The sequence below is a fragment of the Panthera pardus genome, unplaced genomic scaffold, assembly GCF_024362965.1.
Source record: "Panthera pardus isolate Hobbes unplaced genomic scaffold, ASM2436296v1 HiC_scaffold_21, whole genome shotgun sequence".
NCBI lineage: Eukaryota > Metazoa > Chordata > Mammalia > Carnivora > Felidae > Panthera > Panthera pardus.
In genome coordinates, this window is record NW_026526777.1 from 43256307 (window position 1) to 43281351 (window position 25045).

The 25045-nt window shown below is 40.3% G+C and overlaps 1 protein-coding gene across 3 annotated transcripts in view; it reads left to right on the forward strand.

Annotated features, from left to right (window-relative positions):
- RGSL1 (regulator of G protein signaling like 1) overlaps positions 1-25045 on the forward strand; it is a 115938-nt gene that overhangs the window by 9660 nt on the left and 81233 nt on the right. For 2 of the 3 annotated variants that reach the window (XM_019427718.2, XM_019427708.2), the window contains exons 4-10: positions 2310-2439; positions 4199-4303; positions 5304-5465; positions 6492-7471; positions 18230-18292; positions 18687-18909; positions 22684-22791. In XM_019427718.2, coding sequence (XP_019283263.1) covers positions 2310-2439; positions 4199-4303; positions 5304-5465; positions 6492-7471; positions 18230-18292; positions 18687-18909; positions 22684-22791 — 1771 coding nt within the window. The remainder of the gene's footprint in view (positions 1-2309; positions 2440-4198; positions 4304-5303; positions 5466-6491; positions 7472-18229; positions 18293-18686; positions 18910-22683; positions 22792-25045) is intronic. The other variant, XM_053909175.1, reaches the window with a different exon arrangement.

The following is a 25045-nucleotide window of genomic DNA, read 5'->3' on the forward strand; positions in this document are numbered from 1 at the left end:
CACAATTCTATATTTTAAAATATAAAGCTATAATAATCAAAAAAAGTATGATACTGACACAAAAATAGACACATAGGATAGATCTATAGGTCTATCCATAGAAGATAGAGCCCAGAAATAAACCCACACTTATATGGTAAATTAATCCATAACAAAGCAGGGAAGAATATACAGTGGGGGAAAAGATAGTCTCTTCAATAAATAATGTTGAGAAAATAGAACAGCTACATGCAAAAGAATGAAACCGCTTTCTTACACCATACACAAAAATCAGCTCAAAATGGATTAAAAACCTAAGTGTAAGACCTGAAACCATAAAAATCCTGAAAGCAAGCATAATCAGTATTCTCTTTCACATCAGCCTTAGCAACATATTTATGTATATGTCTCCTCAGGCAAGGGAAGCAAAAGGAACAATTAACTATTGGAACTACCCCAAAGTAAAAACCTTTAAAAAAATTTTTTTATAATGTCTATTTATTTTTGAGAGAGACAGAGCATGAGCAGGGGAGGGGTAGAGAGAGAGAGAGGGAGACACCGAATCCAAAGCAGGCTCCAGACTCTGAGCCATCAGCCCAGAGCCCCATGCGGGGCACAAACCCACGAACCATGAGATCCTGATCTGAGCCAAATTTGGACGCTCAACCAACTGAGCTACCCAGGTGCCCCCAAAGTAAAAACCTTTTGCACAGCAAAGGGAACCATTGGGAAAACATAAAGGAAACCCAGTGAAAGGGAAAAGATATTTGCAAATGATATCTATAATAAAAGGTTAATATAAAAAGATATAAAGAACTATATAACTCAACACCAAAAAAAAAAAAATCCAATTAAAAATGGGCAAAGACTTGATTGGACATTTTTTCCAATAAAGATGTACAGATAGCCAACAGACACATGAAAAGATGTTCAATATCATGAATCATAAATAAAATGCAAATCAAACCACAATGAGACACCACCTTAGACCTGTCAGAATGACAAGAAATAACAAGTGTTGGTGAGGATGTGGAGAAAAGGGAACCCTCATACACTGTTGGTGAGAATGTAAATTGCTGTAACCACTATGGAAAACAGTATAGAGATTCTTCAAAAAATTAAAAATAGAGCTACATAAAATCCAGTAATTCCATGACTGGGTATTTACCCAAAGGAAGTGAAAACACTAATTTGAAAAGATATAGACACCCCTATGTTTATGCATTATTTACAATATCCAAAATATGGAAGCACCATAAGTATCATCAATAGATGAATGGATAAAGAAGGTGTGACACACATAAACACACTGGAATATTACTCAGCCATAAAAAAGAATGAGATCTTGTCTTGCCATTTGCAACAACATGGATGGGACTAGAGGGTATTATACTAAGTGAAATAAATTAAAGGAAAGCAAATACTATATGATTTCACTTATGTGTGGAATCTAAAAAACAAAACAAATGAACAAATAAAAGCAGAAAAAGACCCATAAATACAGAAAACAAACTGGTGGTTGCCACATGGGAAGTGGATGGGGGGGGATGGGAAAAATGGGTAAAGAGGAGTGGAAGGTACAGGCAAAAAGAAAAATTTTATGTTTTCCCTTCTCTGGTGGCTCAATCCCTCAGTGATTCAACCTATACTCTAAATGATGTTAAGTGTGATGTGAGTCTTTGTGTATGGTTTTTTAAAAATATTTGTTTATTTTTGAGAGAGAGAGAGCATGGGGCGGGGGGAGAGCAGAGAGAGAGAGAGAGAGAGAGAGAGAGAGAGAGAGAGAGAGAGAATCCCAAGCAGGCTCCATGCTGTCAGCACAGAGCCTGATGTGGGGCTTGAACTCACTGTGAGATCATGACCTGAGCCAAAATCAAGAGTCAGATGCTCAACTGACTGAGCCACACATACACCCCTTTGTGTGTTTTTGTACATGTTTTACATTTGATATGGGTAAGGAACTTGTAAGAAATTTTAAGTGTGCTTACAAAGAAGCAAATTGAATAGAGTTGACTTGACACCACAGACCAAAATTTCTTCTGCTTCTCTTCTACCTAGCAAGACTTAGATGTTTTCTTAAACAATTTGACCCAGGAGTAAGGAAACATTTTTGATGAAAGACCAAGCCTTTTCTCTCCTACCAATTCATTCACTCCTTTGGGAGCCTTGGCTCAAGGCTTCACTCCTCTTAGATACTATTTTTAATCAGCACACCTCCCCTGTGGGCCAGGTACTGCAGGTGTGAAGTTTTTATTGCCTCTTGCTAAGCTGCATTTCTTAGCATTTCAGTTCCATTTCTCTTTTCTGTTCCCATTTTGTTTGCACTCTAGATTGCAAAGTACAAAGGATTATTGACCTGGTTGGAAAAATACCGGTTACCTTTCTTCTGTAAAACCAACTTGTGTTTCCATTACATTCTCTGTCAAGAGCTCATCAGTTTCATTAAGTCCCCAGAAGGAGGTAAGCATAAGGGTGTGTGTGTGGAGAAATATGGGAAGCCGGGCTGTATAATGGTCCTGTTCCTGTCAGTCCTATAGTAATTTACAAATACTGGCCACCTTTGTAGACTTAGATGTGAGAGTGGCCCAGCTTGTAATGCAGCAGTAGGTGAAAGCTTAGGCTGAAAAAATTGGTACCTAGAGCAATAAGCAGGAGTCAGATAGGTTGTATGTGCTATTTGTCTCACTGCAGCCAGAAGTGAGAGAGTTACTGGTGGACACAGAACATGGAAAAACTGCCTAAAATATATTCAGAATCAAACATAGCTCACCACCTTCATTAGTACCACCTGGTCTAAGCCACCACAATTTCTCACCTGGCTACTGAAATCATCTCTTAATTAGTCTCCTTGTTTCTGCTCTTGTTCTCCTGCTCACAGCAGCCAGAGAGAGCCTTTAAAACAAAACAAAACAAAACAAAATTTTTTTGAGAGAGAGTGTGAGCAGGGGAGGGGCAGAGAGGAGGGAGAAAGGGTCCCAAGCAGGGCCCGCTCTGTCAGTGCAGAACCCAAAGCGGGGCTCAAACTCATGAACTGTGAGATCATGACCTGGGTTGAAACCAAGTGTTGGAAGCTTAACTGGCTGAGCCACCTAGGCACCTGGAGAGAGCCTTTTAAAACTTAATTCAGATCATGTAACTCCTCTATTGGCTGCTCCCTACCCCCACCAATGACTCCCATCTCAGTGTGAGATCTAATGCCCCTATATCTCTAGGTCTTCAGGATCCTCAAGATGTGGGTCCATTACTTTTAGGACCTGATCTCCTCCTATTCCCTCCATTGCTTACTCCATTTCAGTTACACTTGGCTTGCTTGCAGTTCCTCAAAAATCCTGCCTTGACACATACTCATTTCAAGGCCTTGCACTGGCTATTTACTCTGCCTGGGGTGCTTTGTCAATATACCCACATTGGCTCCCTCTCTCACCTCTTCAAATCTCTGTGCAAATCTCACCTCCTCAGAAGAGGCTACCCTGATGACCCTAATGCCACTCATTCAACTCTTGTCCTAACACTCCCAACCCCCTTTACTCTCTTTTACCTTTTCATTTTTTCCTGTAGTGCTTATAACCTTCAACCTTACTAGATAATGTACTTATTATGCTTATTGTTTACTATCTGTCTACTTCACCAGAATGTAAGCTCCTTGTGGGCAAGGATTTCCTGTTTGCTAATGTATCCCAAACATCTAGAATGATACTAAGTAGTAGACATTTAACAAATATATTAATAATATATATTTGTTAAGAGAATTAATTAATAAAATTGCCATCTAGGGTTGAATCAATAATTTGACTCTCAATTCAACTAGCCAAAGGAAACTGTGTTCCACCTGGGGAAAGTTGAGATTCAGGAGACTTACATTGAGTAAAATGTAACAAAATACCCAATATATTCATCTCCTTTCTTCAATATATATATTGGGAAAATTGGATTGGCAAAATCACTGTCAGGTGGGGATTATAGAAGGCAAAGAGCCTTGGGTGGTGCCTTTGATCTATGGATTATACTCTGCTTGTGGGTCCCTCATATGATGTGTGTCACTACAGGGTCTATTTCCTGCCTTCAGAAGTACTGCATACTCCTACCCCAACTCGTCTAAATGGCCACCATTTTTCCTCACTCACCCTGAGTGAATGGGGGTCTAGCTGTGTGCAAGGCTGAGAGAGGGGCTGGGAGAAGAGCTCATTCTCTCTTTCTTACCATGGACTTTTCCTGGCAGCCAAGATGTTGAGATGGAAAAAAGCAGACCAGTGGCTACTCCAGAAGTGCATTGGTGGGGTCAGAGGGATGTGGCGCTTCTGTACCTACCTCAAAGGCAGTACAGGTAGGTTCTTGGGGTTGTTTCTGGAGTCCTTGCAAGTTCATAACAGCTTCCAGGATGCCCCAGAGCACTTATTGACAATAATGTATGCATATGGGAAATAAGTGTTTTATACTGTAGTTTGTGTAAAAGTCTTTGAAAATAGGTCCACAGTGTAGGTTAGGGCAAAAGTAAACAGAGTCCTTTTATTTTGTTCATTCATCCATCCATTCATCTATCTATTCACTTAACAATGTTGAGCACCACTGTGTGGAAGCCACTGTGAATAAGAGCCATAAATCTCCACTTCATAAAGCTATCACAATGGTGGGGAAACACACAAGGAACACATAAATAAACAAATCCCTATAGCAGAAGTGTTCACATGCACTGCTTTCTGTTCTGTTGAGTCCAGTGGTTGATGACTACTGGGAGGTGAGCAGCCAGCACTAGCTGACACTCCAGTTCAGCAGCATTAATTTTCATCCAAGGACAAGCCCTAGTTTAAGGGTGAAATCCTGGATTTCCAGGGCGCAGGTAGGGAAGAACTAGGCAGGCTATCTTTTAGTATGTCACTCAGACTTTAACCCTGGCAAAGTTGTGACACAGGGAATGTAGTCTTTGGCATCTTTGGGTTCTATTATTCCTTCTTCTGGTTTTTCTGGGTCCATGATATGGGAAATGTTCTTTTTTCTTCTCATCTTCATGTTTCGGATAAATTCAAGTGTCTCATGATCCATTCTCACAGTCTTTCAGTTTTCTCTAAAGTAACAGTTTTCCTCACAACGACAAAAGTCACACAAGGTCCCTATCCATTAAGTCCCTTCTCCCCATGCCTCCATCTGCCCCCACATTACGACATCACTAGGGATGATGCCTGAAACCAAAGAAGTGACTAATGGTACTATTTGAGGCAATAGAGCAAGCTGGTGGTGGGGAGTGGTATTAGCTGCTACACCCAGATGTAACCACAGAAGGGGCAACATCGGGGTGCAGCGCTGTGCTTGCCCTGTCTAATCTGTAGGTGAAGAGCTGGTGGATTTCTGGATCCTTGCTGAGAAGATCTTGAGCATAGATGAGATGGACCTGGAAATGAGAGACCACTATCTGTCCCTCCTCCTTGTGCTGAAGGCTACCCATTTACAGGAGGGCTCAAGAGTAGTGACTCTCTGCAACATGAACATCAGTAAGAATTATAAAGCATATCTGAAGTGAAATCACTGGGGGATGTAACCAAAAAAATCAATCATTTTGTAGGCATCTACCCTCTCCATTTTCTGTGTATCAGGGATGTCATGGGAACCCTTAATAGGGAAGGGTTGCAAGAGTCCAGTTGTCCTTAGGCTGGTATGTGCTTCTTGCTGAGATATTACTCACCAGTGTAGGTTGGCTAGAAGGAGTGAAGACGAATTGGGACAGCGTAATTAAACAGCTCCTGCATCTTCTGAGATGGCATGGCACCTCTTTTTTAAAAACTGAGATTCCCTAGAACAAACTAGAGCTCACAGGCAAAACACAGTGCATATAGCCTGTGGACTAAGAATGTTTTAGTATTTTTAAAGGACTAAAGAAGAAGACTGTACAGCAGAGACTGCATATAACTCACAAAGCTGAGGTTTACAGGTTTGCCAGCCTCTACTCTAGAACATCAGATTCATCAAAAATGATTTATTTATTAATTAAGGAGACATTCCTGACCCAAATATAAATATGTTCCAGAGATTTGTGTTTTGAGATTGGTCACACTCCTCTATTGATAGAGATCACTGAGAATTTATTACATTAAAATCAGAGCTAGTAATGACTCCTTCAAATTATCCAGTCTAAACCCTTTCCTCCAAGTAGATCTGACTCTGAAAAATCCCACTCATAGATACATGCCTCCTATTCTTAAACATATTTTCTTGTTCATTTTGCTTTTCTTTACTGTAACATCCAATTGTCCAAAAAATAATTCAATGAATCCCATAAACTGTATTATTTATGTGGGAGAAAGGGAAGGTAATCAGAAAAAGGGGTCACCATTCCCTGAGAAAATCCCTAAAATGTGTTTACTATGTATTTGTCCTGTCCATACACCAGGGTTGCATGAAGAACAAATGAAATGCTATACATAACAACATTTGGAAAACTTCAAAAAACCTCTCCCAACATCATTATCATCACTACCACTAGATCATTTTCATCCTTTGTGTCTTTCTATTATTTCCAGAGTCCCTTCTGAACCTATCCATCTGGCATCCCAACCAATCAACCACCAGGAGGGAGATTTTGAGCCACATGCAGAAAGTGGCTCTGTTCAAACTTCAGAGCTATTGGCTCCCCAACTTTTACACCCATGCCAGGACGATTATGGCCAAAGTGGAATCATGCCAAGGTCTGCTGCAGGAATATGAGACTCGCCTATGCAGTGTTTGCTGTACTCACATAGGAGAACTCCCTGTAAACATGAGCATCAAGAAGTGCCACTATCCCCAGAAGCGGTACTCAAGCAAGACGACCAAGAGGAGGATGTGGCAGTTGACAGACCATGGCTCTACTCTGGAAATAGATACCAAACCAGAAACCAACATTACGCCCCTCCAGGAGATGTGTTCTCAAGTTAAGGACACATACAAATACAAATATACACAAATGCCCTCCTTGAAAGTGACGTCTTCAAAGGAGAGAATAATCAGTTCCCAGGAAAAGGATATTCTCTGTGCCGGGAAGTCTAACATGAAGAAGAAATCCAAGAGCCACCTCCACATGGAGGGCCTCTTTGAGACAACGTTCTCTACACACATGAGGACTGTCACCCCTAGCATCAATCACTGCCCCCAGATGACAATCAAGAAAGTCATCAAACAAAGCATTTCCTTAGGGTACACCCACTGGGCCTTGTGTGCTGATGACTGTGCAGGGCGTCCCTTCCGGCACTACCTGAAAAAGCAGAATTTGAAAGTGGAGATCCAACTCCTGGACCTCTGGCAGGACCTGCACCATTTCCTCAGTGTCCTGTTAAGTAACAGGAAGACTGGGAATACTGTCTTTCAGCACATGCTGGGCAACAGAATTTGTGAACTCTACCTGAATGAACAGATTGGTCCATGCCTACCACTAAAATCCCAAACCATTGAAGGCCTGAAGGAGATGCTGCCTTCTGGGGATGTAAACCCCTGGATTCCCAGAGCCCAGAGGGAGATCTGCAAGGTAGGCCTTACCTGACAGAAATGGTTTAGTATCTGGAAGATTATGTCTGACTGAACAAAATTCCTATCTGGTCATCTATGCTGGTTAAGTTAATGATATAATTACTCACATCACTCTTCACATATTGAAGAGTTGGTTGATCTCTTAGGAAAAAGCTATGCAAGTTCCCAAGAACAAGCCAAAAATCCTTTAAAAAATCTTGATATCACCCATGACTTACCTTTCTGTCTCATACCCACGTGTAGTCTATTGGTGAATCCTGTTGGCTCAATCTTAAAAATATATCTAGAATCTGTCATTCCTCCCCTTCTGTGTTACAACCACGCTTGCCCACGTCACATCCAGTGTCACCTGGATTACTACAGTGGCCTCCTAACCGATGCCTATGGATCTGTCCTTGGTCCTAAGCAGGCTCATTTCAACTGGCCATGGTGAATCTGCAGAAACATAAATTGTGTAATTTAACTGAAAATAAGTAAAAGGAAGTGAGTGAGGACCTTGAAAACAGATGGCTTTCTGTCTTCAGTAAAATCCAAAGTCCTTGCCAAAATGACAAGGCCTACATAATCTCTCCTCTACCTCCCCTCTCTAGCTTCATCTTCCACTGCTTCTGTGCTCATCACTCCGGCATTCCAGACACACTGTCAGCTCAATGGTGGTGCTCCCACTGTGTATAATGTGCAGATGTTCACGCAGATGAGCCCCCACTCCTTCAGCTGTTTGCTCAAGTCATCTCAGTGAGGCCTTCCTTACCCACTTCATATAAAATTTCACCCCATTCCCATTATACTTTTCTCCTTAGCACTTACTATTACCTAGATCCATCCATCTTACATACATACATACATACATCATTGTATGAGTGTCTGCATAATACACATATAATCCTTAAAACGTACATGTATGCATATATTATATACATAAACTTATTTTGCTTATTTTCTTTCTCCCTATGAGGGCAGAAATTTTTATCTGTTTCACTAGTACTGTCTTCCCAGCATCTAGAAGAGTACCTTAGGGTATTGTATCCAGTGCTTGATAGTGTTGATAGCATTCATGCTCCACAGACATCTGTTGAACCAATAAGTTCCAGTTGACAATGGCCCCTCTTTTGTCCAGGACTATCTTTTCTAGTTGGAGACAACTAGTTTCTATGAGAATTCTGATTTTCATCCAGCTCTTCAACCATCCTCCAATTATCCAATCAACCTTTGTGAAGTGCTGATAGCATGCCCACTGATATGTCCATTTCCTGACTTCTGACTCACTGATGTGGAGACACAGTCTAGGAAAGGTTTTTAGAGTCCTGGGTCTGTCACTGTTTGGCTATGTGGTATTGAACAAACTCCAAGTCTAAATCCTTCAATATCCCTAGGTCTCTTTGTCCTCATATATAAAATGAAAACTGGGAAAAAAACCATATTTTGTAATTGCATTTGTGGATTTAATAAGTTTATAGATACATTAAGGATACTATACTAGGGGCGCCTGGGTGGCTCAGTCGGTTAAGCGGCTGACTTCAGCTCAGGTCATGATCTCGCGGTCCGTGAGTTCAAGCCCCGCATCGGGCTCTGTGCTGACAGCTCAGAGCCTGGAGCCTGTTTCAGATTCTGTGTCTCCCTCTCTCTGACCCTCCCGCATTCATGCTCTGTCTCTCTCTGTCTCAAAAATAAATAAACGTTAAAAAAAATTTAAAAAGAAAAAAAAAAGGATACTATACTATAAAAGGACATAGGTAGAGAAGTGGATGTGAACTTGGAAGACAGAGCATAAGCTTAAAAATTGCCTTTGCTTTAACCAGAGAGGAGAGGATTGCGAGCATGTGCTGAAGATGACGGGAGTAAGGAGTTCTACAGACACTGGGAAATATGTACTATTGGTCCCTTTATGTACTGCTTTTAGGATGGGACAGGAGAGTTTACCAAGTGATGAACAAACTGAATTCTAAAGGAAACCCTAATATATTCTAACAAAAATATATATAGAAAAAATATATAGTAGGACAAATTTTAAAAGGTAATTATAGGTTTAATTATTGTTTTAGTATGTTTTTACTTTTTCCTATTTTTTTGCTGCACATCAGACTATTTCTTCTAATGGAAAGTGCCCTATTAAACATTGTTTGCTAAGATACCAATTAGATCACTTATTCACCAGTTTTTAGAGTCATAAATCTTTTAAGATGGAAGGGATTTTAATAGGGTACTCATTTCACACATGTTTATTATTCATATTTAACATATATATTTAGAGCTTATCCATTGGTCAGTCACCTCATATTACATTATGTATTGCTAGTATTCAATCACAGAGCATAATTTTCTCAGGAATATACTTCACTCCTGTTTCCCAGGAACCCAGGAGATCTGATGAAATTACTAAAACTTGTATTCTTAGACTCACCTTTTGGCAGCATGACTGGAGCAGTTTGTAAAGACAATATTACATCATTTAAAAATTATTATTGGTGACCCATTCCCTGCAAAATAATGCCTAGACTGCTTAAGGCATTCGAGTGGGTAGTCCCATCCAATCTTCTCTGCCTTATCCTTTGCCACTGCCCCACCCCTGTACTCTTCGAAGGATGCTACAGCTTAGTGATGCTGGAGTACTTACCATTTTCAAACATGTCCTTTCCAATCTCTGTGCCTTTGCTTAAGTTCTTCCAACTGCCTGGAATGCCCTTTACTCAACTTCCCTATGGTAAGTTCCTACTTATCCTGCAAAATGCAAATTCCTTTTTAAGTTTCTTTGCCTTTATGAAATCTTTCTGGATTTCCTGGACTCAAAAGAAAACAAAAAAAAAATGTTCCTGCCTCTCTGCTCCCAGAGAACTTTGTTCACACCTATATTGTAGCATGCTATCCTATGCTATTCATCATGCTAGAAGATGAGCTCCTTGGGAACAATGCTTGTAGCATATTGATCTGTATATTCTCAGTCATTTTCACAATGCTTGACAGATAGGAGACCCTCAGAAACTATTTGTCACATAAATTAATGAATGAAGGTGAGAGTACAGCCAAATAAACCTAGTTGAACACTGACTTATAGGTTTTTTGTTGTTACTGTTTTTTGTTTGTTTCTTTTAATTTAATGAAATATTCTGCACAGGTGGGTAGGGTCTTCAAATGGGAAATATGAGGAGAAGACACTTCAAAAGAAGATGTTTTGTTCTCAGGACCATTTGAGAATCAGATGAGATGGTAATTTATTTAGAAAAGAACAAGGAAATGTGAAGATTTCTTTTTTTCCAGTTTTTAAAAAATTTTTAAATTAATTTATTTTTTAATTTACATCCAAGTTAGTTAGCATATAGTACAACAATGATTTCCGGAGTAGATTCATTAATGCCCATTACCCATTTAGTCCATCCCCCCTCCCACAACCCCTCCAGCAACCCTCTGTTTATTCTACATATTTAAGAGTCTCTTATGTTTTTCCCCCCTCCCTGTTTTTATATTAATTTTGCTTCCCTTTCTTATGTTCATCTGTTTTGTATCTTAAACTCCTCATGTATATACATGTATACCACATCTTCCGCATCCATTCATTCATCGATGGACATTTAGGCTCTTTCCATACTTTGGCTATTGCTGATAGTGCTGCTATAAACATTGGGGTGCATGTGCCCCTTCAAAACAGCACACCTGTATCCCTTGGATAAATAACTAGTAGTGCAATTGCTGGGTCGTAGGGTAGTTCTATTTTTAATTTTTTGTGGAACCTCCATACTGTTTTCCAGAGTGGTCGGACCATTTTGCATTCCCACCAGCAGTGCAAAAGAGATCCTCTTTCTCCGCATCCTTGCCAACATCTGTTGTGGCCTGATTTGTTAATGTTAGCCATTCTGACAGGTGTGAGGTGGTATCTCATTGTGATTTTGATTTGTATTTCCCTGATGATGAGTGATGTTGAGCATTTTTTCATGTGTCGGTTGGCCATCTGGATGTCTTCTCTGGTGAAGTGTCTATTCATGTCTTTTGCCCATGTCTTCACTGGATTGTTTGTTTTTTGGGTATTGAGTTTGATAAGTTCTTTATAGATTGTGTATACTAACCTTTTATCTGATATGTCATTTGCAAATATCTTCTCCCATTCTGTTGGTTGCCTTTAGTTTTTCTAATTGTTTCCTTCACTGTGCAGAAGCTTTTTATTTTGATGAGGTCCCAATAGTTCATTTTTGCTTTTGTTTCCCTTGCCTCTGGAGATGTGTTGGGTAAAAAGTTGCTGTGGCCAAGGTCAAAGAGGTTTTTGCCTACTTTCTCCTCGAGGATTTTGATGACTTCCTGTATTACATTTAGGTCTGTCATCCATTTTGACTTTACTTTTGTGTATAAGAAAGTGGTCCAGATTCATTTTTCTGCATGTCACTGTCCAATTTTCCCAGCACCACTTGCTGAACAGACTGTCTTTATTCCATTGGATATTCTTTCCTGCTTTGTCAAAAATTAGTTGGCCATACGTTTGTGGGTCCATTTCTGGGCTCTCTATTCTGTTCCATTGATCTGAGTGTCTGTTTTTGTGCCAGTACCATACTGTCTTGATGATTACAGCTTTGTAATACAGCTTGAAGTCTGGGATCTCCAGCTTTGGTTTTATCTCCAGCTTTGGTTTTCTTTTTATTTTTCAAGATTGCTTTGGCTGTTTGGGGTCTCTTCTGATTCCATACAAATTTTAGGATTGTTTGTTCTAGTTCTGTGAAGAATGCTGCTGTTATTTTGATAGAGATTGCATTGACTATGTAGATTGCTTTGGGTAATATTAACATTTTAACAATATTTGTTCTTCCTATCCAGGAGCATGGAATAGTTTTCCATTTTTTGTGTGTCTTCTTCAATTTGTTTCATAAGCTTTCCATAGTTTTCAGTGTATATATTTTTCACGTCTTTGGTTAGATTTATTCCTAGGAATTTTATGGTTTTTGGTGCAATTGTAAATGCGATCCATTGCCTGAATTCTCTTTCTGTTGCTTCATTATTGGTGTATGGGAATGCAACCTATTTCTGTGCATTGATTTTATATCCTGCAACTTTGCTGAATTCATGGATCAGTTCTAGCAGTTTTTTGGTGGAATCTTGTGGGTTTTCCATATAGAGCATCATGTCATCTGTGAAGAGTGAAAGGTTGACCTCCTCCTGGCCAATTTGGATGCCTTTTATTTCTTTGTGTTGTCTGATTGCTGAGGCTAAGACTTCCAATACTATGTTGAATAACAGTGGTGAGATTGAACATCCCCGTCTTGTTCCTGACCTTAGGGTGAAAACTCTCATTTTTTCCCCATTGAGGATGATATTAGTGTTGGGTCTTTCATACATGGCTTTTATGATCTTGAGGTATGATCCTTCTATCCCTACTTTCTTAAGGGTTTTTATCAAGAAAGGATGCTGTATTTTGTCAAATGCTTTCTCTATATCTATTGAGAGGATCATGTGGTTCTTGTCCTTTCTTTTATTGATGTGATGTCTCACATTGATTGTTTTGCGAATATTGAACCAGCCTTGCATCCCAGGTATAAATCCCACTTGGTCGTGGTGAATAATTTTTTTAAGGAATTGTTGGATCTGGTTGGCTAATATCTTGTTGACGATTTTTGCATCCATGTTCATCAGGAAAACTGGTCTATAGCTCCCCTTTTTTAGTGAGGTCTTTGTCTGGTTTTGGAATCAAGGTAATAATGCTGGCTTCATAGAGTTTGGAAGTTTTCCTTCCATTTGTATTTTTTGGAACAGCTTCGAGAGAGTAGGTGTTAACTCTTTTTTAAATGTTGGTAGAATTCCCCCAGAAAGCCATCTGGCCCTGGACTCTTGCTTTTTGGGAAATGTTTGATTACAAATTCGATTTCTTTACTGGTTATTGGTCCGTTCATATTTTCTATTTCTTCCTGTTTCAGTTTTGGTAGTTTATATGTTTCTAGGAATTTGTCCATTTCTTCCACATTGCCCATTTTATTGGCACATAATTGCTTATAATATTCTGTTATTGTTTTTATTTCTGCTGTTTTGGTTGTGATTTCTCCTCTTTCATTGATCTTAGCCAAAAGGCCTAGAAGCGATCTTCTCTTTCATTCTTGATTTTATTTATTTGGGTCCTTTCCTTTTTCTTTTTGATCAAACTGGCTAGGGGTTTATCAATTTTGTTAATTCTTTCAAAGAACCAGCTTTTGGTTTCATTGATCTGTTCTACTGGTTTTTTGTTTGTTTGTTTGTTTGTTTGTTTTGGTTTCGATAGCATTGGTTTCTGCTCTAATCTTTATTATTTCCTGTCTTCTGCTGGTTTTGAGTTTTATTTGCTGTTCTTTTTCCAGCTCTGTAAGATATAAGTTTAGGTTGTGTATCTGAGACCTTTCTTCCTTCTTTATGAAGTCTTGGATTGCTATATATTTCCCTCTTATGGCTGCCTTTGCTGCGTTCCAGAAGTTTTGGGCTGTGGTGTTATCATTTTCATTGGCTTCCATGTACTTTTTGATTTCCTCTTTAACTTCTTGGTTAGCCCATTCATTGTTTAGTAGGATGGTCTTTACTCTCCAAGTATTTGTTATGTTTCCACATTTTTTCTTGTGGTTGATTTCAAGTTTCATAGCATTGTGGTCTGAAGATATGCATGGTATGATCCCAATATTTTTTGTACCTGTTGAGGGCTGATCTGTGTCCCAGTATGTAATCTATTCTGGAGAACGTTCCATGTGCACTGGAGAAGAATGTGTATTCTGCTGCTCTAGGATGAAATGTTCTTAATATATCTGTCAAGTCCATATGGTCCAGTGTGTCATTCAAAACATTGTTTCCTTCTTGATTTTCTGTTTAGATGATCTGTCCATTGTGGTAAGTGGGGTGTTGAAGTCTACTATTATGGTATTATTATCAATGAGTTTCTTTATGTTTGTGATTAATTGATTTATATATTTGGGTGCTCTCACATTTGGACCATAAATGTTTACAATGGTTAGGTCTTCGTCTAAAATTATGATGTAATGCCCTTCTTCATCTCTTGTTACAGTCTTTATTTTAAGGTCTAGATTGTATAAGTATGGATACTTTGGCTTTCTTTTGTTGACCATTAGCATGATAGATGGTTCTCCATGCCCTTACTTTCAATCTGAAGGTGTCTTTAGTTCTAAAGTGGGTCTCTTGTAAACAGCATATAGATGGATCTTGTTTTCTTATCTATTCTGTTACCCTATGTCTTTTGATTGGAGCACTTAGTCCACTGACGTTTAGAATGGGTACTGAAAGATATGAGTTTATTGCCATATGTTGCCTGTAGAGTTGGAGTTTCTGGTGGTGTTCTCTGGTCCTTTCTAGTCTTTGTTGCTTTTTTTTGTTTGTTTTGCTTTGTTTTGTTTTTTCATCTTTTCTCCCTTCAGAGAGTCCCCCTTAAAGTTTCTTGCAGGGCTGGTTTAGTGGTCACAAACTCCTTTCATTTTTGTTTGGGAAAATTTAAATCTCTCCTATTTTGAATGACAGCCTTGATGGATAAAGAATTCTTGGCTGCATATTTTTCTCATTCAGCACATTGAATATATCCTGCCACTCCTTTCTGACCTGCCAGGTTTCTGTGGATAGGTCTGCTGCAAACCTAATCTGTCTTCCCTTGTAGGTTAAGGACTTTTTTCCCTTGCTGCTTTCACGAATCTTTCCTTGCTTGAGTATTTTGTGAATTTGACTATGATATGCCTTGTTGATGGTCAGGTTTTTTTTTTGTTTGTTTTAATCTAATGGGTGTCCTCTGTGCTTCCTGGATTTTGATGTCTGTGTCTTTCCCCAGGTTAGGAAAGTTTCCACTGTGATTTGCTCACATAACCCTTCCACCCCTTTTTCTCTCTCTTCATCTCCTGGGATCCCTATGATTCTGATGTTGTTCCTTTTTAATGAGTCACTGATTTATCTAATTCTTAAATCGTGCTTTTTTGCCTGAGTCTCCCTTTTTTTTCTGCTTCATTATTCTCCATAAATTTGTCCTTTATATTGCTGATTCGCTGCCCTGCCACATCCACATCCAATGATGCCATGGCATCCATTCGAGATTGCAGCTCAGTTATAGCATTTTGTACTTCATCCTGACTAGCTTTTACTTCTTTTATCTCACAGAAAGAGATTCTAATCTGTTTTAAAACCCAGCTAATATTCTTATTATCGTGATTCTAAATTCTGGTTCAGACATCTTGCTTGTATCTGTGTTGATTAAGTCCCTGGCTGTCATTTCTTCCTGCTTTTTCTTTTGGGGTGAATTCCTTCATTTCATCATTTTGAAGGAAGAAAAGGAAATAATAAGTTAAAAAATTAAAATTAAAATATTAAAAACAACACACAAAAAATCAAATAAACGATGCTATCCTAGGTGTGTTTTGGTCTGGTTGTTAAAAGGAGTTTGATAGAGATGAGAAAAAAGGGAAAAATTAGAAAAGATAAAGAAAAAGAAAAAAAAAGAAATGAGAAAAAGAAAGAAAAAAAAGAAAAAAGGCAACGTTTGAAAATTTGAAAAAAAAAGAAATGAAGAAAAAGGGACAACATTTGAAAATTTGAAAAAATGAATACAATGAAATAGAATAAAATGAAATTGTGGAAGTAAAATATAATTTGAAAAATTTACAAAAAAATATATAGCAGAAAAAAATTAAAGAAAACTATTTTTATTTATTTATTTTTTTTTTACGTTTTATTTTTATTTTTATTTTTTTTAATTTTTTTTTTCAACGTTTTTGATTTATTTTTGGGACAGAGAGAGACAGAGCATGAACGGGGGAGGGGCAGAGAGAGAGGGAGACACAGAATCGGAAACAGGCTCCAGGCTCCGAGCCGTCAGCTCAGAGCCCGACGCGGGGCTCGAACTCACGGACCGTGAGATCGTGACCTGGCTGAAGTCGGACGCTTAACCGACTGCGCCACCCAGGCGCCCCTTTTACGTTTTATTTTTGAGACAGGGAGAGACAGAGCATGAGCAGGGGAGGGTCAGAGAGAGGGAGACACAGAATCCGAAACAGGCTCCAGGCTCTGAGCTGTCAGCACAGAGCCTGACGCGGGGCTCGAACTCACGGACCGCGAGATCATGACCTCAGCCAAAGTCGGCTGCTTAACCGACTGAGCCACCCAGGCGCTCCAAGAAAAATATTTTTAATAAAAATTGAAAATAAAAATATTTTTTTCTTTTTCCATATTCAAGAATAATAAAGGAAAAGAAAAAGAAAAAAATTGAATAGACAGACCAGCAAACAGACTGAAATACAATTCAAATTACATCAGTTTCCCCTAGAAGTCAAAGTACAAAGCACTTTATAGTCCATAAACTAAGCAGGCAGAGAAACTTGTGGTGTTCCTGAATAGTGAGGTTGGTCCAGTTGGGCAGGGCTTAGTGTAACATCTCCATTCTCCACTAGATGGCGCTGCTTAGCTTACTGGTTGGATTGCTGTGGCACTTGTAGGTGTGTATGTGCATTCATGGGAGGGGTGAAAATGGTGTCACCCAGTTACCCAGTCTCTAGTATCGGGACTCTGTTCTCCTTGATCAGCAATCGCACACCTGTCCTTTGTCTCTGGCTTCCATCCACTCCTGCTTTTACACTGTCCGTGACCAAGCCATCAGGTTGCCAGGTGACCCCTCCCTCCTGAGTTTTATCTCAGATGTGGCTGTGTTTCCCAACCCATCACTTCTGTGGGACTGAGGCTTTGACCCACTCAGACCTTCTGGGGGAGGGTCTCACTGAGCAGTGGCTGGGTGCCCGCCTACCCCCAGGAATGTTCATGAGACCATGCTGCTGCCAATGCCCAGAGACTGTGGCTAGGTGCGAGCCACCCCAGAAAAAGTTCATGTGATCATGTAGCAGCAGCAGTTCAGAGATATGGTAAATTACAACACACATCTGGCACCAGGCTTCACCCTTAATGTCCTTGTTTCAGCACCATGGAACGTGGCTGTTCTCCAGGGTCCACTGGGATCTTTCCTTTTGGGGTGGCCGCAGAGCCTCTACCAAATGTCCTCCCAGCAGGGGAACCGCCTCTCCCCATTTGGCCCAAGGACTCCTTGGACCTTGCTTTTTGCTCCTGGGGATTCACCCTTCCCTCCAGAGCACTGCCAGGTATAGAGCTGTGGAGTTTCAGACTCTGCTCTCCCCCTGTTTATAGAGTCTTAATGGAATTTAAACCCTCTCCTTCCTCCTTTCTCCCTTTTTTGTTCAGTCCCTGTAGCTGTTTCCACTTTTCCACTTTCTCTTCAGCTGCTTTTGGCGTGGGGTGGGGGGTGCTTTTCCTGTACTCCCTTCCCCCATCTTCATCCTCTCTCCACAAGCAAAAACAGCTCCCTGCCCTCTGTGGCTTCTCTCTTTCCCAGTTCACCTCTCCATGCCACGTACCTGCTGAGTTCTGGGGTTCAGGTTTGTGCAGATTATTGTGTTAATCCTCAAGTATGTTTTCTAGGTGTATAGGATGGTTTAGTGTTGATCTGGCTGTATTTCATGGATAAGAGATGCAAAAAAAAGCATCCAAGCTGTTCCACCATCTTGCCCATCCAAATTATATCTTTTCTTAAGTAAATATCAAGTACCATTTTTTGAGATTCAGAGAAAGACTGCACAAGCTGCCATATTCAGAGAGATAAAGGTTGCCTCCTGGTTGGTCATGGCTAATGTTCACTGTTAGATTATATCTCCATATTAGAGAATCCAGAATCTGTAGCCTGCTCTTCTCCCACATGAACACTCACATGAGAGATGCAGCAAGCTGTGCATCACCTCATCATGTTGTTGTCCTGTTTGGATTTCAGATGCTCAGTCCCTGGTATGATGAATTCCTGGATGAAGAGGACTACTGGTTTCTCATTTTTACAGTAGGAGGGACTTTGAGTTGGGGAGGAATCAAGAGGTTCTAGGAAGAAAAAAGAACCACTTATCTCTTAAAAGCCTTACTTGTCGAAGTAAAGGAAACTTTTATTTCTCCCAGAGGCAGCTGGGAGTTGACATGGTCTCCCAAGGAAAAAGACTCAAGTGCAATAGCTGACTTTGAACAAGTCACATTCGTATAGAATTTCTCCCTTGTATAAATGGGTTTCATTAGAAGAGGGTAGGGGCTGCCGTGTAAAGGAGCAATGGTTCTTAACAAAATGAAAGCAATCAGCATAAGTTTACCTGACAAGGAGGCACAGGAGGACTGGGCTATTACAAATCTTGCTTCTGGTCTAGTTCCTATAGCAAATGCTATCTGCCCCCATTCCCTTCTCTTAGACTCAGACCAAGTTCATCAGAGACAAATGGCATAAAAAAGGATCTATTAGCAAAGAAGAGAACATTCTTCTTTATAAGAGGTGTGAGGAATCCCTGGAGCTAAGCCAGGGTCTGGCTAACATGGAGAAAATGGATTCTCTGCAGTGGCAAAAGATAGCTACTGAGGACCTGAGACAAGGCGGGTCTCTCCAGGTAGAACTAAAGTCTCCGGTGCTTCAAGCAGGTAAGGGCAGTCATCATAATTTTTTTTTTTTGCCCTAACATATAGACAACTTCAAAATATTAATATTTAACATTTAGTGATTATTCCCTGTACATCAGTACTGTGCAATGCAAAGATTACCCCATTTGATATTCAAATAACCTGTGAGGTAAATACTGAGTAACTGAGGCACAGAGAAGATAAGTGACTTTCCCAAGGTCACACAGTAAGTGGCAGAGCCAGGACCTTACTGACTGACTGGCCTCTACTAACCCTGAAGGGACCCAGAGCACTCAAGTTTGGCGAGTCAGCAAAGCATCACCTCAGTTATAAAATACCTCATTTTTTTTTACGTCTGATAAGCATGTTCCACCTTACCACACCTCCTTCAGAGTCATGTCCAAGATATTCTGTGAATATATTTTTAATAGCTACTCCCCTCTCCTAACATAACACAGCAGCCCACTCAGGCAGTGAAGAGGAGTGGTTAGGAGCCCAAGTCTCCACTGTCTCAGAGGTCTGGGTTATATCCTAACTCTGCTAGTGACTGTAAACTTTAGCAATATATTTAACCTCTCTTTATCCCGTTTTCTTGTCTTTAAAATGGGACTAATAGTAATAGGTTTGTTGTGAAGATGACCCAATGTCATCTATGAAAGCTACTACCACAATGGTTGGCAATAGTAAAAGTCCAATAATGTTAGCCATTAATATCAAAGTTGAACAAACTGCTTTAATTATCTATGCTGAGGCCATCAGGATTCTGCAGTATTTCTCAAACTTCGATCCGCAATAAATACATTTGACTTCAGGGAACATATACTTGCATATATGTGCGTGCATATATGTGGAAAATACTTTCTCAAAGCAATACTTACCCTTATTATATAAGATGATATACTCTAATATACTATATTAGAATATTTTGTTCTATTTAGTTTTGTAAAACCTGGTGATGACAATTTTTTGACATGGTGTTGATTCATGACCTACACTTTTTTTAGAGAGAGAGAGTAGGGGAGGGGGAAGAGAGGAAGAGAGAGAGAAAGAGAGAGAAACTTCAGCAGTCTCCATGCTTAGCAAGGAGCCTGACGCAGGGCTAAATCCCAAGATCCTGGGATCATGACCTGAGACCTAAGCTGAAATCAAGAGTCAGACGCTGAACCCACTGAGCCTCCCTCAGTGGCACCACATGACCTACACTTTTCAAAACACAGCAGGGTGGCTGGTGATGTGGGCAGCAAAGAATTGCACAAAGAGTAGAACAATAAGCAGGACAGAGTTTATTTACTCTCCAAGGGAGAGGGGCCACACATCAGGACAGATGTCAGCACTGAGCTTCTGTTGGGCTGGGCCTTTTAAAGGTTTTGAAGGATGTGAGAGGGTTTCAGCTGCACCCATGGTGGGCTTGTGGGAAAGGGGTCAACTCTTAGGGAGAGCAGGAGGTGGCAGGCTTTTTGAGGGGCTTCGTCTGGGACTTGTGTGGGATGTGGGTTGTGGTCTGGCTAGAGAAGAATATTTTGTAGGTGGGGTCTACTTCCTGAGAATGGAGGGCACCATGACCTAGAAAAACAAACAGAGCCAAGTACAAACACCTGTGAGTTTTGTCTGTAAGCCTGGCTTTGGGGGTGGGTGTGGGGGACTTTGAATAGATTCTTTTCAGTAATAGTAAGCAAAAACTTTGGAAATTCAATTCCATAATTCCCTTGCTCTGTGAGCCTGGACAAGTTACTTATCTCTTTGAGACTCATTTCGCCAACTAAGGAGTGGAGATAATGGCCCCTATTTGGTAGGATTGTTGAGGGGATTGAAGGCAATGCTTTTACACAGCAAGCAAGCATTCAATAAGTAGTAATTGTTAGATTACACTAAAAAATGTAATATTCAACTCTTATAAAACTTTGATGTGCACTCCATATACAAAATTCTTGCCTCTCAGAGCCATGTTTGGGCATGAATTATTTAAATCTAGCATGAACAAGCCCTCTGTTTCATATCATAGTTTTACCTTCTTTCTAAATCCTGAACATTCCAGAATGTATCTCAGAAATCAAGAAAAAAGTGGAAGAAAGGATGGCTGATAAATATCACCATACACATACTGAGCAATAGGCATTCCTTTGGTGGTCTTGGAGTGCCAGGGATGGCTAAGAAGAGTGAGAAGTACTCTCCATGGTGATTCCTCTTCCCTCTCCCCCAGAACACATCATGACTTCTTCCACCACTGCTTTTTTGAAATGCAAGTCTCTTTTTTGAAATGCAAGGCCCTGATGAAGGGCCTCCTGTACATTTGCCAAACCCAGAGCCCTGACTCCCAGGTGGGCTAATGCCTCCACTCAGGCTGCACCATAAACTCACAGAGCACCAGAACTAGAATACTTTCAGCTTTCATTTGGAGAAAATGAGTCTCTGAGAAGTGGGAAGACTTGTCCAAGGTTGGTCAGCAAGGGAGGGATTGGCCCACAACTAGAAACCTGAATCTATTGCAGGAATGATATACTGTGCTTACAACTTACAGCCATAGTCCCCTGGCTGATAGATGATAATGATGACAGTGACAACACTGACATAAGGACAACCAACATTTGTGAGTCCACACCCCAGTATTCCTTCTAGATTCCACCTTTATAACCTTCGGAAAACACTGGACTGCCTTAAGAGAGTTCCTGGAGAACTATGTGAGATTAGACTTACTTTAAATCTCAAAACTCACAACATGATTGAGTGTTTTCATGTTGGTAGGAAGCAAGGTGCTGCTAATGTGCATCTATTGCCCAGTACATGATTAAAACTTCCTTGATGTCTCAGTCTTCCTGTCTCATCTGATTTTGGATACAAAAGAGGTATTTCCTCTCAATTCACTATGCATGACTAGAAATGGTGTATGCCTATTTATAGAAAAAATAATTTACTTTCAAGGGACAATGATTTGCAACTGTTAATGATATTCAGACACGTGAGCTGTTAATTCTTAAAGTAATTCCCAAAGGCAGAGCCAAGAAAGAGAAAGGTCCTAGCACGTTATTTGAAATATACCATCCCTAAGTGTGCCAAATTCTTTGAAGCAATGGTAGAATGTTTGAAATACATTTGCAATTCTTTCTCACAACACATGGCTGCTTTGAAGGGATCAATACTCATTTGGATGAATTACATCTTGTATATCTGTTAACAATTAGTACTTACTTCAAAGTCATATCTCAGTTACCCTAATATCCCTCAGGCAGGAAATCTCCATGGGTCAGGTGTCCCCAAGAAGGGAAGAATCCTTTCAGTCTAGAGAGGAGAGAAGATTATATTTCCTTACTTCTAATTTGGCCTGGGGAACTTGTATTCCTTGTGTAAACATTTCATTAAAACACTATTGTAAAAAAAAAAAAAAAAAAAAAAAAGAGGTTAGAGAGAGAGAGAGCCAAAGCATAAGAGACTTTTAAAAACTGAGAACAAACTGAGGGTTGATGGAGGGTTGGGAGGAAGGGAGGGTGGGTGATGAGTACTGGGGAGGGCACCTTTTGGGATGAGTACTGGGTGTTGTATGGAAACCAATTTGACAATAAATTTCATATTTAAAAAAATTTTTCTATCAGCTCTATACCAGAAGGGGCACAGATAGTAAAATAAATTAGACCAATCATCATTTCCTGTGTTCCTCAATTAAACTGTTAACATAAAAAAAGAAAATACTATTGTCCTACTTAACTAGCATTTTAAAGGTAATACCTTCAATAAAAAGTGTATAAATCTTTGAGCTAGAGTGGGCAATCAGACTCTATACCTTTCTTTCCTACTTAACAGACCTAGAGAAAATGTCCTTTGGGGAACTCTGCTATAAGTATCCAAAGGTGGCCATACAGAAGATCAGTGATGACTATAAAATATATTGTGAAAAAGCACCTAAAGAAGGTAAGTGTTTACAACTCAGAGATAGGTTTGAGAGTCTCCAACCTCAAGAAGCATATGCCAAGAGAAGAGCCATGCTTCTTCTGAAATGAGGGATGGTCAGGAGAGAATGACCATGTCTTTTTCTCTCCTACACAGCCACCAAAGGGCATCATGAAACTGGCATGCAGTTATAAATGAATGGGGGTGGTGATGAAAACTGTTAATTCCTACCTTCTTACCTGGTTATCACCCTGGTGTTTTACATAATGCACATGTGTCCTCTAACAAATTTCTTGGAGTTGGAGATGCGTGTAAGGAGGTTTGTTGGTGTATGTTCTTAGTCATAACACCTTTAAAGAAATGAAGAAAGCAAAATTGGTGAAGGTAGATGCTGAAGTGCAGGGCAGTTACAGTAGGCCTCAGCAGATCCCATAGATGAAGCTCTAAAGCTAAGATGGCCCTTTGGAGTAGTCCCTCACTGAAATAGGGATTTTTTATTTGTTTGTTTGTTTTTCCTTTCTAATTGACTCAAAAGAGATTTGGCTGCCTGTGGGGAGGCTATAACCTCAGTCAGCACCCTTTGGCTGAGACAATAACCAGAGGGGCCCTCAACTATCAGCTCTCTGCAGCCAACACCTCAGACAGCTGGGGAAGTGAGTGCTTTGGTCCTAAAAGGGGGATCTGAGCTATGCGTCACACCACCCTCTACTGTCCACTTGCTTTGTATAGAAATTTCACCCCATCTTGGAACAGATATTCCAGGATTCTAGTTGGTTCCTTTTCCCAGGGAGCTTATACTAGAAGGGCTGACTCACACTACTACAGCTTGTCTGGAGACAACAACAAGTACTCCTCTTTTCCTCCCCTGCCACCCAAACTAGAGTCCCTTTATTCTCAGCTAGCATCTCTGCTGATCTTGGGGAGCTTACCAAGAAGGATGACCTCCATGTCATCCTTGTCATCTCTGAGGGACCTGAACCCCTGGTCATCATGACCTCTCAGGCTGTGGTTGCTGCACTTGACAATTAATCACCAAAATTGGGCAGCAGAATACCAAGACTGCCTAATGAATTCTCTGCCCCTGCTCTGTTACTGATGACCCTGATGATAGTCAATTACCCTGTCAGTACAGTAACTTCTTTGCTTGCCTGCTAGCTTCTTGGCCTAAGGAGCTTAAAGTGATTAAGTGCCTTCTGGGTCCCTAGTAGAAGCATTCCCGCTCTGGGAACCTGGATCTCTAGACTGGCAGTGTCCAGTACAGGAGCTACTAGCATCATGTGGCCATTGAACACTTGAAATGTGTCTGATACGAATAGGTACATAAAGTACATAAAATTAAAATTAATTTCATCCTTTTTCTTTTATTCTTTTTAATGTGACTCCTAGGAAATTTAAAATTATATGTGTGATTCACGTTGTATTTCTATTGGACAGCTCTGGTCTAGACCCCAGAACCTAAAGTTATAAGGATTAGAAATTTCCCTAGTTAAATCACTTATACTGATGGTAAATGGATTACTACTACCTTTATCCTTTTCCTCCACACACGTATATTCTACTTACTGGAGACACAACAACTTATAATGGTCTTCAGTTTATCCTAGAAGTTGATGTCCCATTTCCTAAGATCATATCCAAGCTGGTGTCACAGCTACACCTTCAAAAAACAGTTCTGTTGCTCTACCAGGACAGCAGCTCTCATAGTTGATAGAACTAGTGGATCCTATCATCAAATGTCTGTTGTCAACCCCCTGGGATGTAAGTGTATCCCTTGGTCAGAGGCAATGTTATGTGGGATCTCATTCAGGGATCTTGTAAGCCCCCTGATAGCAATGCTGACTGAGACCTTGTAAGTAGGAATTCTTGTCAGTTCGAGTCAAGATGAATTGATGCCCTTGCCAGAATAGAAGTGATCCAGTGTTATCAACTTGCCACCAAGTGGGTGGTTAGTTTTCTATAAGGGTTGTTGAAATACTTGGGCTTAACATTTGTGTCTGTTGCTGACAAGTTGAACATTTGGCAGCAATGGTAACTAAATCAGCTTTGGTGAGTGTGGGACCTATGCCACTGATTCCATACACAACCTCTATCCCTGACATCTAGCTACTCTGTTCATGAGTTCATTGTGCCAGCACTAAGGTGGATTATGGCAGAAATTTGCTGACATCACTGTGCAAGTCATTCTGTCTACTTGGTTGTTTAGTGCCTCTTTCACAGTGGCTGTTTATTAGTGGGCTTTAGGACACAATACAGGGGTGCCTGGGTGGCTCAGTTG